This window comes from Phalaenopsis equestris, unplaced genomic scaffold (assembly GCF_001263595.1).
Source record: "Phalaenopsis equestris unplaced genomic scaffold, ASM126359v1 Scaffold000123, whole genome shotgun sequence".
Classification (NCBI taxonomy): domain Eukaryota; kingdom Viridiplantae; phylum Streptophyta; class Magnoliopsida; order Asparagales; family Orchidaceae; genus Phalaenopsis; species Phalaenopsis equestris.
Genome location: NW_018164565.1, coordinates 1,820,422 through 1,839,268, shown reverse-complemented (window position 1 = coordinate 1,839,268; position 18,847 = coordinate 1,820,422). Strand labels below are relative to the sequence as shown.

The 18,847-nt window shown below is 37.2% G+C and overlaps 1 protein-coding gene across 1 annotated transcript in view; it reads right to left on the bottom strand.

Annotated features, from left to right (window-relative positions):
• LOC110021134 (filament-like plant protein 4) overlaps positions 1 to 16,852 on the bottom strand; it is a 29,230-nt gene extending 12,378 nt beyond the window's left edge. The window contains 6 exon segments of the mRNA XM_020719488.1: positions 8,282 to 8,342; positions 8,498 to 10,139; positions 10,142 to 10,855; positions 11,058 to 11,235; positions 12,118 to 12,240; positions 16,532 to 16,852. Of these exon segments, the coding sequence (XP_020575147.1) occupies positions 8,282 to 8,342; positions 8,498 to 10,139; positions 10,142 to 10,855; positions 11,058 to 11,235; positions 12,118 to 12,228 (2,706 nt within the window). The 5' untranslated portion in view covers positions 12,229 to 12,240; positions 16,532 to 16,852.
• Between the last annotated feature and the right edge of the window lie 1,995 nt (positions 16,853 to 18,847).

The following is an 18,847-nucleotide window of genomic DNA, read 5'->3' as shown; positions in this document are numbered from 1 at the left end:
AATCTAGCCTGCACAATCCATCACTCCAAAATATATTTGTTAACCTACCAGACTCATCTGTTTGGAAATCCCAAGAAAACATGTTGTCCCCCAGTTTGCCTCTCCATAAACAATTGTATTAAAGCATTGATATCTCCCTGTTCAATTCTTTGTCTTCTTTCTCTTTGGATGATCTTTGGATGAAATTAAATGCAAATGCATCTCTTAGTGCATTCCAAATTCTCCACACCACCAACCTCAGTGACAATGAAATTGTATGCATGTGTTACTCTGATCCCTGAACCTGTCATGGATCTCAACACATCTGCATTGAGTTCACTTATCCTTCTGCTGGAACGAACAAGATGCTTAGCACCACTTTCGGCCAAAGGATGATTATGATTTTCAATGAATTTTTTCACTGTCCAATTGCCTTCAAAATCAACATGAAATCGTACCATAGCCTTACAGTCAGTCCTCGTGTCTGCTTTTCTGAACTTAATTGTGTTGTTAAACTCTTTCTTATAGTCAATTTTTCCACAAATATAATCTTTAACCTTGAGTTTCTTGGAGTTCGGCCAGTAGATAGTATGGTCATTCCGAACAGTGAATCTCACGTGATGTGCATAGGCACGATAGCTTTCATATGCTTCTTCCTCATTGTGGATAATGTTGCTTAGAAAAGTCTTTTCAATTGGATCATTCTAAACGTGTGTTGCCTCAGAGAACTGCATAAATCAATGGTAACATTAGCATAGCACAATAATAACATAATATGCGTAATAAATCAAAGGCAGAGTAATACCAGAGTAACACCAGAATAATACAAGAGTAACACCAAAAAACCACAAAAAAAAAAAACCATAATAACAATGCCGCAATGAACAGCACCCAAAAATCAAATGCAATAAACAACATAACAATGGAGTAATACCGCAGTAACACCAAAATAACACAAGGGTAACACCAAAAAACCAGAATCTTAAAACCATAATAACGCAAAAAAAAACCATAATAATAAAAAAAAACCATAATAATACCAACCCACACTGTAGAACAGCACCCAATAACACTTCCTCAATACCTACATTTACATGGAGATTAAACTAAGCCCTAAACCACCTAAACAGTACTTAATCAAACAGTAACACCAGAATAACACAAGGGTAACACCAAAAAATCAGAAGCCTAAAACCATAATAATGCAAAAAAAAACCCCATAATAATACAAAATCACACAGTAGAACAACACCCAATAACACTACCTCAACACCTATGTTTACATGGAGATTAAACTAAGCCTTAAACCACCTAAACGGTACTAAATCAAAGGCAAGTAAATCGTACTAAATCAAAGGCAAGAAACAAGAGTAATACCAGAGTAACACGAGAATAACACAACAGTAACACCAAGACTCACTTGATCTTGATCTTCAAAGTTCAGGCTGAATAATGGCATCTCAACGTCCTCTGAAGAATTCCAACAATACCTACCTATAGCGGAGTTGTGAACGGAGCTGTGAACAGTGAGCGAAATACTGATGGCGGGAATTTTATCATGGCGGAAATTTTTCCAGAATTCGGGTTTAGGGTCGGGCCAGGTCGCGAATACTGATGGAATAGGTGGGGCCGGAGTTTACACCTGGCGGCAATGTATTGGATACGCACCTATCTTAAGGTGCATAGTACTGATGGAATAATTTTCCCTCCCTTGCTTCTCTTTCGGCTCGATGGCTCGGGATCAAGGTTACTGCGCGCGTAGGCTCTTCTCCCACATGCCTTGTCCTCCTATGTTCTCGAGACCTGACTTCTATCCGCACGCACGAGAGCACCCTCCTCTCCACTTTTTTTTTATTTGATTGGCTAGGGCATCACTCCTCTCCCTACGGTTTAGTTCATTCTCGCACGAAACCTCACCTCCTTCAGCTTCTCCTCCTTCGGTTCCTACAGTGTCAATTACCCACACAAGCACCCGCACAGGAAACCCTTCTTTCTTCGATATCGATTCGACCCAGTACGATTCGTGGGAGTTCGTCTTCCATCCACACCACGAGACTAAGAGTCAAACGATGCTTCCTTCCTGCGTTGCAGTTGAAGTTGTTTGGTTTGGCAAAGGGATATTCCTTCTTCCTTCTTCACTCGAATCAATGGCTTCCTCCTTCTCCAAGTACTAAACCCTAAACCCTCCTGTTCCTATTCTCTTAATCCCGCTTCGTGCGATCAGTAGAATGAAAGGAAGGTATTCATCATTTTGATTCTCATGAGCGACCTGTCACGCTTCGCCAAATTAGCAAGGCAAGCATGATGAAAGATTTCAGAGAAGATCATATTGTGGAGAACAATTCAAAGGAATTTTGAAAATGTTGCCAAATTCTATATAATATGAGAAGGAAAAACTCCAAGAAGAACTCAAGAATAACATAGAAAGTTCTAGGGCTATATAAAACCATAATAACGCAAAAAAAAAAATCATAATAATACCAAACCACACTGTAGAACAGCACCCAATAACACTTCCTCAACACCTACATTTACATGGAGATTAAACTAAGCCTTAAACCACCTAAACAGTACTTATTCAAACAGTAACACCAGAATAACACAAGGGTAATACCAAAAACCATAATAACGCAAAAAAAATCTCATAATAATACAAAACCACACTGTAGAATAACACCCAATAACACTACCTCAACACCTACGTTAACATGGAGATTAAACTAAGCCCTAAACCACCTAAACGGTACTAAATCAAAGGCAAGAAACAAGAATAATACCAGAGTAACACGAGAATAACACAACAGTAACACCAAGACTCACTTGATCTTGATCTTCAAAGTTCAGGCTAAATGATGGCATCTCAACGTTCATGGAGACTTCCGGCATCTCAACTTTCATGGAGAAATCGACTTCCGGCATCTCAACGTCCTCCGGAGAATTCCAACAATACCTACCTATGACGGAGCTGTGAACGGAGCTGTGAACAGTGAGCGAAATATTTCTTCACCCTGCGAATAGAACAGCAAGCTGGAGCGAAATAATTTTATCATGGCGGGAATTTTCCCAGAATTCGGGTTTAGGATCGGGTCGCGAAAACTGATGGAATAGGTGGGGTCGTAGTTTACACCTGGCGACAATGTATTGGATACGCACCTATCTTAAGGTGCGTAGTACTGATGGAATAATTTTTCCTCCCTTGCTTCTCTTTCGGCTCGATGGCTTGGGATCAAGGTTACTGCGCGCGTAGGCTCTTCTCCCACATGCCTTGTCCTCCTATGTTCTCGAGACCTGACTTCTATCCGCACGCACGAGAGCACCCTCCTCTCCACTTTTTTTTTATTTGATTGGCTAGGGCATCACTCCTCTCCCTACGGTTTAGTTCATTCTCGCACGAAACCTCACCTCCTTCAGCTTCTCCTCCTTCGGTTCCTACAGTGTCAATTACCCACACAAGCACCCGCACAGGAAACCCTTCTTTCTTCGATATCGATTCGACCCAGTACGATTCGTGGGAGTTCGTCTTCCATCCACACCACGAGACTAAGAGTCAAACGATGCTTCCTTCCTGCGTTGCAGTTGAAGTTGTTTGGTTTGGCAAAGGGATATTCCTTCTTCCTTCTTCACTCGAATCAATGGCTTCCTCCTTCTCCAAGTACTGAACCCTAAACCCTCCCGTTCCTATTCTCTTAATCCCGCTTCGTGCGATCGGTAGAATGAAAGGAAGGAAGGTATTCATCGTTTTGATTTTCATGAGCGACCTGTCATGCTTCGCCAAATTAGCAAGGCAAGCATGATGAAAGATTTCAGAGAAGATCATATTGTAGAGAACAATTCAAAGGAATTTTGAAAATTTTGCCCAATTCTATATAATATGAGAAGGAAAAACTCCAAGGAGAACTCAAGAATAACATAGAAAGTTCTAGGGCTATATATGTATATATAAATAGTGGAGAACACTCTAGAAACTAGCTATTCTCGAATATTCCCTTAGACTTGGAGGGAACTATAAAAAAAAGTTTCTCCCCTCATTTGTGATCACCCAAGGTTCCAAGCATTCAAGTGTTGTAATCACTCTTTCTTAGTGAAGTGTTCTCTTTCTTTAATACTTCTCCATATTCTTCTTCCAAGTGTTGTGTGCTTACAAGTCCCAGCATTGTGAGGGATAAATTGATTTAGTTCTGAGGAGGAGCGCTAAAGTTGTACGGGTAACTTGAGATAAGTTCATCCGTGATAGTTGGTATCAGAGCCTCGGCTTTGAAGGTATGACAAAAAGCGTTAGAGAGCATGTAATGAAGTCTGAAGCCACTAATGTGAAATCATCTCAACAAGGGCGAGGTCATTAGGAGCAATGAGATCCAGCTGCATCCAAACTACATGGGAGGTCCAAGAAGATCATACACGGCTTTGAATCGCACCTTGCTCGGATGAAGAAGACAATGAATGGCATCGAGGCATGGATAAAGGATCTTGACATAAAGGTTGATGGGCTCAAGAAGGAGTACATCACAATCAATTCAACGATCAGAGATATGACGCTCCAAATGGAGGAGTCTTTAAGGGACCAAATGGTTAAGATGGGAGAGGATTTGATGACGGAGCTCCAGGAGGTACGAAGAGTCCATGAAGACGAGATGAACGGTGGGTGTGCTAGCTTGGAGGAGATACGTGGAGACATTTCGCTATGCAAGAGAGCACTAGCGACATCCACTAAACATCATACCTTCGAAACTAAGCGCATTGAAGTGTCAAAACCAATGAGTTTTGAAAGAGCTTGCAACGCGAAAAAAGTGGACAATTTCTTATGTGGACTTACACAATACTTTGGAGCGATGGGGATCACAAATCAAGATGCAAGAATTCAATTTGCAACCCTTCATCTCTCAAACATCGCTATGTTGTGGTGGAGAAGAAGACGTGGAAATACCCAAAAAGATATGTGCATCATATCCACCTTTATGACTTCAAAAGGGAGCTAAAGAGACAATTCCACCCAGAGAATGCGGAGGATGAGGCTAGAGCCCGATTGCGAAGGATCAAACAAGAGAGATCGATTCGGGAATACATTAGGGAGTTCACAAGCTTGGTCCTTGAAATTCCCGATATATCAGACAATGATGTTCTTTTCAATTTCATGGATGAACTCCAACAGTAGGCAAAGACTGAAATTAAGAGGTGGAGTGCAAGATCTTTTCACGGCCACCGCAGTCACCGAAAGCCTACTTAATTACTCAAGTGAGTCCACAAAACCAAATAATAAGAAAAGTACTTATGTAAAAAAGGGAGAAGACAAGGATCAATATAAGGAAAAGACTCGCATCTAAAGCAAAAGACAAATGGAAGTCTAAAAATAACAAAGCTAAACCACACAACCAGTGCTTCCTTTGTGATGGACCACATTGGGTAAGAGATTGCCCTCAGAAAAAGGCTCTGAACCCTCTCCTTGCAAGTCATCAGGAGGAAGAAGGTGATACGGTGGCACAAGTAGGGGCTATACAACTGTTGAATGGGATGCAAGCTCCAATAAAATCCCAAACAAAGGAGTTACTCTTTGTGGAGATGGTTATAGATGGGAAGACCATTAAAGCAATGGTGGACACGGGTGCTTCCCAAAACTTCATCTCCGCCGAAAAAGCAAATATGTTGGGTTTGTGAATGACTGAAGGAGGAGGCTCCATCAAGATAGTTAATTCAACAGTAAAGTCAATCCATGGAATAGTCAGAAGAGTAAAAATCAGCATTGGAGCGTGGGCAGGTACCTTAAATTTCTAAGTCACTCTAACAGATAATTTTAAAGTTGTTTTAGGGATGAACTTCTAGGATCAAACAAGAGCATTCCCTATATCCTTCGCCAATAGATATGCATTACGGAAGGGAATCAAACTTGCTTAGTACCAATAACAAGGACTAACAGATAGGAACTCAAAATGCTATCGGTCATGCCATTCAAAAAGGGCATTCCAAAAGACAAGGAGAGTTACTTGGATGTTCTTCACGACCCCGATAAAGAGGCGCAACCCCAAGAAAGCATACCAAGGAAAATGGTGAAGGTTTTTAAAGAATTACCAAACAAACAACCACTAAGGAGGAAGAAGACTCATTTGATTAGGCTGGAGCCAAGAACCGAGTTACCAACCATGGAGTCTCCCTGCATGGCACCCCTTTCCCATAGCACCAAGGAAAAACCCAAGTTTGTCAAGTCTGTGAGCAAACAAAGGAAGCTGGTCTGAGAGTCAAGGGGAAGTCGCAATGAAGACATTGCAAGTTTAAGTGGGGAGAGTGTCACGCTCCGTCAAATTGACGAGGCAAGCACGGGATAGAAGATTCCAGAGAAGACCAGATTATAGAGAACAATTCAAGGGATTCTAGAAGATTCCGCCCAATTCTAAAGAACATGAGAAGGAAAGGCTCCAATGATAACTCAAGAATAACCTAGAAAGCTCTAGGGTTATATATGTATATATGAATAGTGGAGAACACTCTAGAATATTCCTTTAGACTTAGAGGGGAAAATAAATAGGAGTTCCTCCCTTCATATGTGATCATCTAAGGTGCCAAATATTCAAGTGTTGTAATCATTCTTTCTTAGTGAAGTGTTTTCTTTCTCCAATACTTCTCCCCATTCTTTTTCCAAGAGTGTTGTGTGCTTATGAGTCATAGCGTTGTGAGGGATAGATTAATTTAGTGCCAATGATGAACATTAAAAGTGCACGGGTGACTTGAGATAAGTTAGTCCGTGATAGACGAGTCTCATTTGAACGACACATTCTTTAAATTATTTTCCCCCTTTTTTTTTATTTTCATGAGTGATGCATCTCATTCGAATGAAGCATTCTTTTAATTAATTTATTTTACACACACACACACACACACACGTGTGCACACATAGATATGTAGCTTATCGCAAGGATATTCTTTCAAACCCTAGTAGCGCATTGTCTAGATTCATCTACGCTAAGACACCTCTCCTCTTAACCTGTCAAAACAAAAATATGGTGTTGCGATCTAAAGAGACAATAACGTGTATTATCATCGTCAAGATGAAAATTTATCTCTGATACCACTTGTTATAACTAAATATTGAATCGATGAAACAAACAATTAATGAAATAAGCAAAAGAAAGAACATACAAATTTTATGTGGAAAAATCAAGATAGGAAAAATTTCGGGTAAAGAAAGAGAATTCACCATATCTAATCTGAAATTACAAGTGGAGAGTTATGACCAACATAAAACAAAAGCAAAGAATAGTGAATGTGTTGTACAAAACAAAAGGGAGTATTTATAGTCTTTAGCAAGACCCCTTTAAAAAAATATTTCAAAAGTATCAACAAAGCAATCACACATGGTTTGCAATCTAAAAGCTAATGTAAGATTGATCAGACAGCGAAGCTTTCTATCAGTGCGCTCATGATGCCTTCTAAAGCCTCAATCCACGTGCTCACAACTTCCTTATAAGACGATAAGCAGAACCCACACAATTCAGGTCTCAAATTTAGCAAACCATTTAGCCAATATTGAACCTCCAAGTCTTGTTTATAAAATATGATGTTAGCATCCATCTTATTCTGATAACTAGCTTGTCCATACAAAAGCTCAATAGTCGAACCCGGATAAATATCACTTAAGCAATAACATAAAATCTATGACAATAAACTAGATCTACATAACCACAGTAAACCAGTAAGTCATAATCCAAGGACAAAAAGTGAAATTAATGAAATGCCAACACATCGAATCAATCATTTGTCGGCCGACTCTAAAGGTATTTTTTTGCAAACAAGTTAACTCACATTTCCTTGTAAAAATTCAAAAAATAAAAAGGTTAAATTAGTCAAATACTTATTACTAAATGTTTGAATTTCCCTTTTCACTAAACTCTTATTGTTACAAGTTCTATTGACGTTGCTTAGCGTTCAGTTTCTCTTTTGTTTTAAGAGTTGTGTAACAGTGTAAGTGCGTGTAACACATTAAATTTTACATATTATAAACTTAATCTATTTTTACTGTTAATCATCCATAAACCTAATTGAATAAATGATTGAATCATTAACCTAATATTGAACCTGGAAGCTTTGCTCATTATAAGCAATAATGTATATTCCTTGCTAAATGAGGCATTTTCAAAAGAGCGTCAAGTAAACCCAATATCGCTGAAAGGTAACTATGTAAGACCATGATGATGGTGAAACCATGAAGAGTTTGTTAGTACAAGCTTCAAAATTTATGTTTATAAAAATACACAAACGAGAATTCATTCTATCTATATCTCAGAACCATCAAGGAGAAATTTCTTGTTTTTACCTGTTGGGTTTTTGAATTATCAACACTAGAATACAGTGGGCTAGTTGACCACTTCGAGTTCCTTCATACAAATATAAAAAGAAAATTCAGTCAGAGGAAAACAAAAGAAATTAAAAAACTTCAACACATGCATTGAATAGCACCAGAAAGAGGAGTTTATCACTATATTAATTACAGAAAATGAATAAATAATGCATACTAAAAAATCAATTTTACCGTTCCACTTGCTCTTTAAGTTCATTGTATTTAGCAATATCTTCTTGGCGACAATGTTTTTCCTCCTGTAGCTCATTATTCAAAGTTTCAGCTTTTGCATGCAGACGGACAAACTCAGCCTCTAGTTCATCCTTTTGAGATTCCAAAACCTTATAAGACTCAACCATACACTTCAACTGAGTCTCAAGCAAGCTGTTCGACTTCTGACAAGAAGCTAACTCTGATTTAAGCTCTGTTAGTTGTTTCTCAGTTTCTATCAAAGTAAAATTTGTTTGGTTTAGCATTTCTTTGCAATCAGCAAAATCAATCTCCATTTTCTCTTTCTCCAGTTTCAGGTGCTCAAAGTTAACCTGAGGGAGTGCCGGTACTGTGGTCTTCATCTCGAATCCAACACCCATGGATCCTTCCAATTCTGAATTGAGGGAAGAATGAGGAACCAATGAAGAAGATAAAGACAGATTCTCTTTCATTGCACCATGCTGAGCCACATTATTCTCTAATAAAGTTTCTTTGTCTATGCAATCTGAATTATTGCTCTCCCCTTCATTTGCCTTCACTGTCTTCATTCTATACCCAAGGTCATTGGTTTCACATAGTACATGGGATAAAGCCAGAATGAAATCATACAAACTTACTTCTCCACACATTATCCTGTCTACAGAGGCAGAAAACTCATCAATTTTTTTGCCTATACCTACAAATTCATTAGCACTATTTTGCATTTCTGCAGTATATTTGCCCGAAGACAGAACAAATTCATGGATATGGGAAATGGCATCCTTCAATTGTTGGTCAAGAACGCAATTAACTTTAGTGCATGAAGTGACAACTTCGTTCGAAGATATTCCATAATCTGTAATTTTCTGAATATTATTATGACAATAGTTTTGCTCAGCCAAGTAACCTGTGGATTCATTCACTTCATTGATCAACTCGAGTTGTGCATCCTGAATAATTTGTAAAATATCGTCTATAATATTTTTCATATTAGCATCATGGGTCTGAGACTCAAATATGCAAGATATTCTTGTTTTAAGTTTCAAGTGCGGAAGCTCGATTTCATTTGCAGCATTCTCTGTGAGAAAATTCAGTGATATTTCAGGATCTGCACATTTCTGTTCGTTAAAATCCCCTTGATTTTCTGAATAAACCAAAGAGGTGGAGCCCACTTTTTTAGTTTTAAAACCATTAGCCGTCTTGATATCAACATTGCTCTTTGTTGATAAGCATGCTAATCTCTCCATCTCCAAAAAGTCATCCATAAGTTCCAAATGACTTGAGCTCTCGTCCGTGTGAACCCTGTCAATGTTTTTCTCTTTCTTCAAGTGTGAGAGCTCTGAGATTAATGCAGCAGACAAAGACCCAGAATAACTCCCTTCTTCATCAAAACCATCTTCAGATATGGAGGTCAAGCTAGCTGGGTTGCTTTCATTTTCAAAATGGAAATCAATATGAGGTTTGGAAGTTGCTTTGTGTTGATTTAGAACCAACATCTGTGTTTCAATGCTGCGGAGCCTATTTGCTTGTTTAGCGTACATATTTCTTGATGCCTGCAGCTCATTGTTGCGCTTTGATAATGCTTCCTTGAGCATCTTCATTTCTTCCTCCATTGCCAACAATCTCGCAGTGAGGAACTCGTTTGCTGAACATTTTCCGAAGCAAACTCTGGTGAGTAAGAACTAGAATGCTTTGCAGGAGACCTCCGCAACTTGTTTTCTCCATATTCTCTGCCTAAATTTTCAACTTCTAGTTTCATTTGAGCTACTGCAGCAGGTCCTGGTAGCTTCTTTCGGACAAGACCACGTAACCTTTGACATTCAGCTTCTAGCTTAGTAATCTTTTTGACATCCTCCAAGTGTTGCTTGGTTGCAACTTCGACGGATCTCATACTCATGTTCTTTTCTTCGTTGCGAATCTCCAGCTCTTTGGAGATGACATGAAGTTCGTACTTCATTGAATTTATTTCCCTTTCACAAGAATGTATATCATTATTTAGTACTTCAATTTGAGCCTCTGCTTGAGATTTTTCTTCACTAACGTGCATCAGCAAACTAGACCGTTCTTGAAGTGATCTTGAGAGTGCAGAATTTTCAGCTAATGCTTTTTGTAGTTTTTGTTCAAAATCATTGATTTTCACATCAAACTCGGCCTTGACGTTTTCCCACTGTTTAGTCTTCGTCAAGACCACCTCATGTAACTTCTGTTCACTTTCTTCCTTCACATTTCGTATTTGTTTCATGCACTCCTTTAGAGCGCCATCAAGATGGAGTGCTCTTTCTTCAGCAGTAATCTTAAGCAATGTGACAGATTCAAGCTCCTGTTTCAGAACTAAAGCTTCATTTTCAGCCTTCTCCCATCCTAATACAAGAATGAAATAATATGAAAATTTCTCAGCATTTGGTTACCACGTCAAGAAACAAAATGAGATTTCTGCCTTTACTCAAAATATAAATTTCACAAATTGCGGAGGAAGACATAATAAGTTTTTTTTATGAGTATCCCTAGATAGCATGCATGAACTATGACATCGAAATTAATTTTGTAAGGAGACTTAAAATACCTGATACTGCTTCTTCTGCAACTTTAGCATGCTGCTTTACTAGATCATCCTTTCCAGACATCTCTAATTGGGCGGATATCAGTTTTTCATTTAAGAACTTGACTTGATCTTCCAATCCACTAAGATGTGTGTATGATTCCAAAGTAATTTGTATTAATTTTTCGTTCTTTGCCTCAGCCTAGAAGAGGAACATATTGATCCAAAGAGTTCAGTTTGCACAAAGTACCAATCAGATAAAAAAAAATTTAACTTTATATAACTAGAACAAAAAAGGGAGATCACACTGTTTCAAAATATAGTAGAGATCATACTACAGCTGATTATTCAGAAAATACATGTTATAAAAAAACTGGTCATCACCAAAATGACATGGAACCGAGACATTCTTGACATTTGGAACATAAATCTTAAAGGAAAAGTCCATTTACCTTGCTTGTCAAATGAAGAAGTAGAATCAAGTATTTTAGCGGGTAGGGCAGAAATGGGTCTCTGCCTTGAAACTTTTTATATTCAAAACCATGAACCTCTGCCTTGAATCTTTTATGTTCAAAATCATGAACCTTTTCAAGCCACACTACATCCATTCTTTACATTTTGGGAGGAGGAAAACAATGCTACACATAACTAAACAAGCAATGGAAAAAAGCACCAGTATCATTAAAACCTGACGGCGATGTGATGCTGATCTAAAAGTTATGTTGGCATTAGAAGATATTGTGTTATGGTTGGGAAAAAACATGAAATTTGCATAATTATTCATTAGATATTTGATTAATGGCCGTCAATTCATGCTAAGACAAACCTGCCAGTCACATTTGAACAAGAAGTGTAATTTAACAACAATCTAGTAATAAATGTCAATTGAAATACACATGGTATAACTTATACTTTATCCTTTCACACGCAATACTTGAAAAGTGAAGTTATATCACTTTCAAATAATTCAAGCTTGAATGGTAAGAAAACAAACAGAAGCCAAATGGGACTAGTAATAGGAACACTGAATTTTTTATCAATCCACAATAACAAGTTTTCTTTCTCCAATTAAATTTTGTGCAACCTTCTCTGTTTGATGTCCATTTGCATTAAACAAGGATGCAATGACAGTATCGGTCGAAACTGCCGCTTTATCCGATGTTTTCTTCTTCCAAGGCCAACTGCGTCGATCCATCACCTATATCAACTGCAAATTACAACTCATTCAGGAGTTTTACAATAATAAATTAAGGTAAACAGAATTGAAAAGCTGATTAGTGTTGCAGAAAATAATATATAATTTAAAGTTTTAACTAAAAGTTGCGCCACAAATAATCTAGACAGTAGAAGCTTCAAAGGTGAGAGACTGAATGTATAATCAGGCAAGGATAGTATTATATAAGGAGGAGATGTTTATGTCCCGCTACATTTTACGCCTGTTTAGTTGATGTTTGTTTAAACACCTACAAAGAGGAATAGTGTTATTGTTCAAATACGTCATTGGGTACGTTGAGTTATGGATTTTAGGCCTAAACACTACTTCTATAAGGAAACAATACTTTTTCTATAATTTTAATTGGGGTCAATATGTACTTAATCTAAGAGTGAATCTTAATCATTGGGTGGGTGCTTCGAGTGATGCATATTATTGTTTTCTTAAGGATGTTAAAATCTTCAAGATTTGCAAAACTATTTAGATTATTAGAGAACCAGAAGATTTTTAAGATAAAATGTATCGCAAAGTAGAATTTTAATAGTTGCATCAGTCAATTCTTTGCCTAAGTTAAAACATTGTATTGTAGGGTTGCCTAAGTTAAAACATTGTATTGTAGGGAAGCATAAGAGAGTTAGTTTTCTAACTACAAGTAATGTTATAGATTGAGTCCAAGCACGAGATTAGGGGAATCAAAAAGACTTCATATGCTCACATGGATCATGTTAGAATTATGACAAAAATTGGAAAGAAATGTTTCATTCCAACATTTGAATTGAGTTTAGACAAGCCTTGATACGCCATCAACACAATTTGAATTGAGTTTAGACAAGCCTTGATACGCCATCAACACATTCCCAGAGGCAAGACACGGATCTCGAGACAATCTTTTGAGCAAGATATATTCAAATCTTAATAAAAAATTATTCAGAGCTTCGATTTCAACAAACTTATAGTCAAACTAACCGTCTCGACGAAACGGACACAATGATACCAAAATTGGTCCAATCTGAGTCAAATCAAGCTCAGATCAAGCCATTAAACAACTTTTGAAAGTTTTTTAGATGCATTTGGAGGGTCAAATGGATGTCAAATCCTTCGAGTTTATAGTTGAATCAAACGTCTCGGCAAGACGAATCCAACAAGTCAAAAATCGCTCAATTTCAACATCATCAAGGCACTCAAAATGTCCATCAAAAGCAGTCTAATCGAGGGAAGCCCTCAGAGCTGTCTGATCAAAGTGGTTTGTATTCCTGCATTAATTGCACCTGGAACTCTATAAATACAGCCCCACCCCTCTTATCAAAAGAGGGAGGAGAGCTTGATGATTAAGGAAGAGCTTGAAGCATTGAGAAAGAGCTGAGGTCAAGCATCACTCCTACCACCGTCAACCACCACCGACTACAGTTGACCACAGCTGACCACTGCCAACCATCGTTAACTACCACCTTTCAACCGTCATCGATCGCTATTGGTCGTTGTCGACTCCTTGCAACAAGTTAATTTGCACGTCGACATTGTAATTCAAAAGACTTTGTAACACTTTCCTGCTTGTGGGAGAAGGGGTCTCTATAATAATCAACTTGTAGTGGACTTTTATGACCGGGTCAGACCCATGGTTTTTTTCCCTTCATGGGGTTTTTACGTAAAAACTTATGGTGTCTCTACTACTTATTTTATTCTATCTGAGTGTATGTTGAATCTTTGTGCAACGCTAAGACGATAATATATTACTCTACACCGCGAATCTTCTAGCTCGCATCAAGCCTAAATGAGCTTTTGATAGAAAATAGACACCTGAAAAAATAAATATAGAATTAATTATAATAGGACAACCCATGAATTGGTTGGGTGGAAACAATAATTCATGAATCGTTGAGGGGCAATGAAAATAAAAGAAAAAAGAGACAAGTTGACTATAGCCGCCTATCTTGCAGTAAGAATATGTAAGTATTTCACCTGTAAAAAGAAATAAAGTACATTATACAATGGTCCAGCTTCTCTTAAAAACTTTCTATCAACTTCAATAAACTTAGTGTGATCATGTTACAGGGGTAATGTGGAATATTGATAAATAACTTTTTATCACAATAGTCTTGTAGCACTTTTCCATCCAACCTTTAAGTCTTCCAAAATAAATTTTAGCCATAGCAATCCATATATTCTCAATACCGTAGATCAATATTCTGCTTTTGCACTGAATCATTCCATTACATGCTTTTACTTCTCCAAATTATGATGTTGCCCCCTAAACAGGTGTGATACTCTAAAATTAACCACCTGACAAGCATGGAATCTACATAATCTGCATCCGTCTAAGTTTAAAAGTTTAAGTCCTTTTTGAATAAAATCCCATGGATTCTCCTAGGAATTTATAATATTTGACATATTGCCTGATGGTGTGGATCTTTTTAAGCAATATTTAAGTCTGCTGAGATTATTCAGCTATGTGAGGAGTTCATGCCTTTAAATTCTTAGAATGCTCAGCTTTGAAAGGATAAGACAGAGGAGACCCAAATTTACCATAATATTGTGAGTACATGGGGAGAAATATTGTATTTGTCTCAATTTGGTTCAAGCCGCATGGCATCAGGCATGGATCTGATGTACATGATCAATTTATTCCTTATTTAGAGTGATGGAGAATAGACCAATCTAGTCACGATCAGACATGTGCATTCCCAAGGATGGCATGAACATAGGATTCATACATGATCAGAGGTTTCAAAAATTGCAATTGATGAAAATCCCATCTTGTGATTGCTACTATAAGATCTTGGAATGTATGCTCTCAAAATGGATAGCATCAATAAACATGCCTCTTCACCCCCTCAAAAATTTATTAAAGAGGGGTTTAGCAGTAATAAAATGAGATTATTAGCATTTGAAGACAAGCAAATTGATATATCTCCATACGTCAAAGCTACAAAAAATTTGGCGGCTTCAAAGGCGCATGCATGGCATTCTCTTGAGAGTTGTTTTTCTTCTTCTTTGTGCATGTATGTATTTGGGAACTAAGAAATGTAGGAAGTGCCCCTATTTTGGATGCCATGATTGTGGCTTCTATGCATGTTAGAGTTTGTTGAAATAAATCTATGAGCCTCTTTGTGGTTGCTTTCTCTTTAATATTTAATTTTATGACACACTGTGTTACATCTATTGAAGCTTCATCTTTGAGACTTATGGCTACCACATTACAACTTTTCCCTTGATGGATGCTTGTGGTCACTGTGAAAAAATATGCTCCAAGATATCCTCTCTGAAAAAAAAATGCTCAATAAACTACAACCGGAAAAAAAAACCAAAAGAAAAAAAAAATTCTTTTCATTTTTTGCTAAGAGATGTTTTTCAGTCTGAAGATTAAAATAATAATGGCAACTTCTTACTCTCACACTGACTTTAATTCAAGATAAATGTATTTAAGGAACAATTAAATCCTTCATAGAAGAATTTTCTTAATCCAGAACAGAAAATAAGGTATGAAAGCAAGTCCACCAAAAGCTTGAAATTGAAAAGCACAAGTAAATGAATAAAACATTGTAGAAGACAGGCTGAATGAGCAAGATTTGTCTTCAAGAAATTAGTTGAGGAAGTTTTTTATAGACTATAAGTGTAGAGTGTTATTTAACAGTCCGATCTAACACTATACTCATATAAAACAAAAGACATAAGACGCGAATAAGCTAATTCTAAATCACCCCAATATTTAATCAAGCATATTAAAAAACAAAGAAACATGTCATTTTCAGAAACCTGCTCGCCAGCACCGTTTCAACAACATTATTGCAAACGCGTGAAAACTTTAAAAATAAGCAGAACCATAGTAGCCGCATGAATGGTAAAAACTGAATTTCCCAATAAACATCTAATTCATCCGTGGGAACAAAAGCATATCAGCTGGCATGTTGCCAATAATGGTTTCAGCATTTAAAAACCCTAGCCAAACCAATACTTCAAGTGTACCATAACCTTCTCAGCCGAAAAAAACATAAACAAAGAACAAATCAACACAAGATCAACCACTTCTAACAATTTACCGCGATTTTGAATCATCAGATCAAGAATGTTGAAAAAAGAAATTAGGCAAATTCTACCCTCCAAAGGACATAAACTCTAATGATCCGATTAAAACCATAATCAAAGCCGATCGAAACAGTAAAGTGGATGGCAAACAAAGAAGGAAAAAAATCGGCAATGGCGAATCACTATCCCTCCACCTGTAAACTCCAATCCAGAAAGGTAACAAGCAGAAAAGATAAGAACGAGATTAAAAAAAAAACCTCACCGGATCGAATGCAGCAATGATACTCGAATTCCCCTAGCTGATTTCGTTTTCCCACAACGCGATTGAATGATTGAAGCAAACAACTCCTCCCACTTTAAGTTTGCTTTTCCATCTATACTTTTCCTTTCCGTTGCCAAGTCAAACTCGACTCAGCTGGAGCGCACGGCACGCTCAGAGTGCACAGTGTGGGAACTAAGCGATTCCATGTAGAGAGAGAGTGTGAGTGATACAGAGTGAAAAGCAGGCTCTGTAGCAAGACTCGCGTTAGGTGCGGCCATTAAAGCAGGACGTTGGGAAGGGACCAAAGATGCTCGCTCGACTGCGAGCTTTATAAACCATTCATGCGCTAACGACCGACACCTATTTATTGCTACTATTGATATTTTATCTGAAAATAAATTGGTTAGCACTACTTCGGTCTTTCTTCCCACGTTCTTAAGAAAGTTACAAGATATTTTATTTAAATAAATAAATAATTTTAAAATGATTTTTTTATTATTTACATATTGGAACATGTAATTTATTTGTCGAAAAGAATGTAAAGTCTCTCAAAAATTTGGATTTATGCTCACTCTATTTAATTTATCAACTAAAATAATAAATGTTATATATATATATATATCTGTGTGTGTTTGCGCGCGTACCATGGCATGTTGGTAGAGTAAACTTTTTGAAAGTCGTAAATCCCCTCAGGTTACGGGTTCGAGTCCTCTCGTGTGTAGGGTGTGGTACTCAAATATTTAGCACACCTAGGAATGATTGTGACTCGTCTAATAGTTTTCGGTTATTCCTTAACTATATGTGTGTGTGTATGTGTGTGTGTGTGTGTCGCGTACTCAGATCAGTTGGTCATGCATCTGCTTGTCAGTTGTAAGTCATCTCTGATCTAGGGTTCGATTTCCCTCGAGTGTAGAGTGTGATTCTCGAATTATTAGGCACATAACCGGTGGTCGGGGCTCGTATCATAGCTTATGGATATATATATATATAACATTTACTTGATAACGTGAAGAATATTTATAGAAGAATTGTCATTTTTTAAATGATAGGGTGTGAGTGTCCCACAAAATAATTGCCCAAAATAGATTGCTGCATTCGAATAAACAATTAATTTTACATAAGATGCTCTATTTATGTAAATTTGTATTTCATATAAAATATTTATATTAGGATGAAATAAATAGAGAAAGGAGAGTGTGTATAAGTGTGAGCGAGGCTAAGCGAAATGTCTTATTTATCATCAATTAGACATAAATGAAAGATTGTAATCATTGGTTTGGGGAGAAAATATTTCGTCCAAACACGGCATGTCCGGACGGCCAACTACCGGGTGTCACGTCGTCATAAACTTCATCGATGGGCTACGTGACGACCAGTGGTTGATCGTTCGGACGTCGCTACGTCTTCATACATCTCATCGAAGGGCGAAATGACGTCCAATAGTTGGTCGTTCGAACATAAGGATCAAGTATCAACATAAGAAATAAATTAATGTGATGCAACTTTAAATATATTTTTTTATCTGAGTCATTTACATAGATACCATGCATTCTTTATTTATTTACATATCTAACATCTAAACTTTCATATTTTTATATATAACACCAAAATCCTTACTATTATATTAAAAATATCATTACTATAATTTTTAAAAGTTAAATACACACTTTCATGTGTAAAATTATGACACCAAGTTGTCATAAATATAAATATAAAAGTTTAGGTGTTAGATTTTGAAACCTTTAGAAGTACGTATATATTTTAAATGTTATTTAAATGGGACAATTTTGGAACCAATTTTAATGTGTTCAAGTAGATTTTTGCATAGCTTCTATAATCACTTATCAAAGTTCCAAGTACATATTATTATGGGCCATTTATGTACATACGGCACAATTCTTATATGTTTACATATCTAACACACAAATATTTATATTTTCATGCATACTACTTAAATCTATAACATCATAAAATATCATAATCAATATCTTTTTTAGTAGTGAAATGCATATTTTTTTGATACCAAAGTGGTATAAGTATTGTTAGCGTGTGGAACCCAATTGGTCTAGAAACTCTGTAGCAAAACCATAGCCTCGTAGGAGTGCCCCAGAGCCCATATCCAAAGGAATAGGAGCCCTGATGCTAATATGGGCGCTCCGGCGTCCAGTGAACTGCGCACTAGGAAGTCCTGCGCTCGAGATGGGGCGTAGCTGCATCATGGTATGTTAGTTTACAGGCTTAGAAACAAAAGCATCGGAAACTCGATGCTTGTGACGGACGATCCAGCACCCAAATAACTTAACTCCAGATATAGCA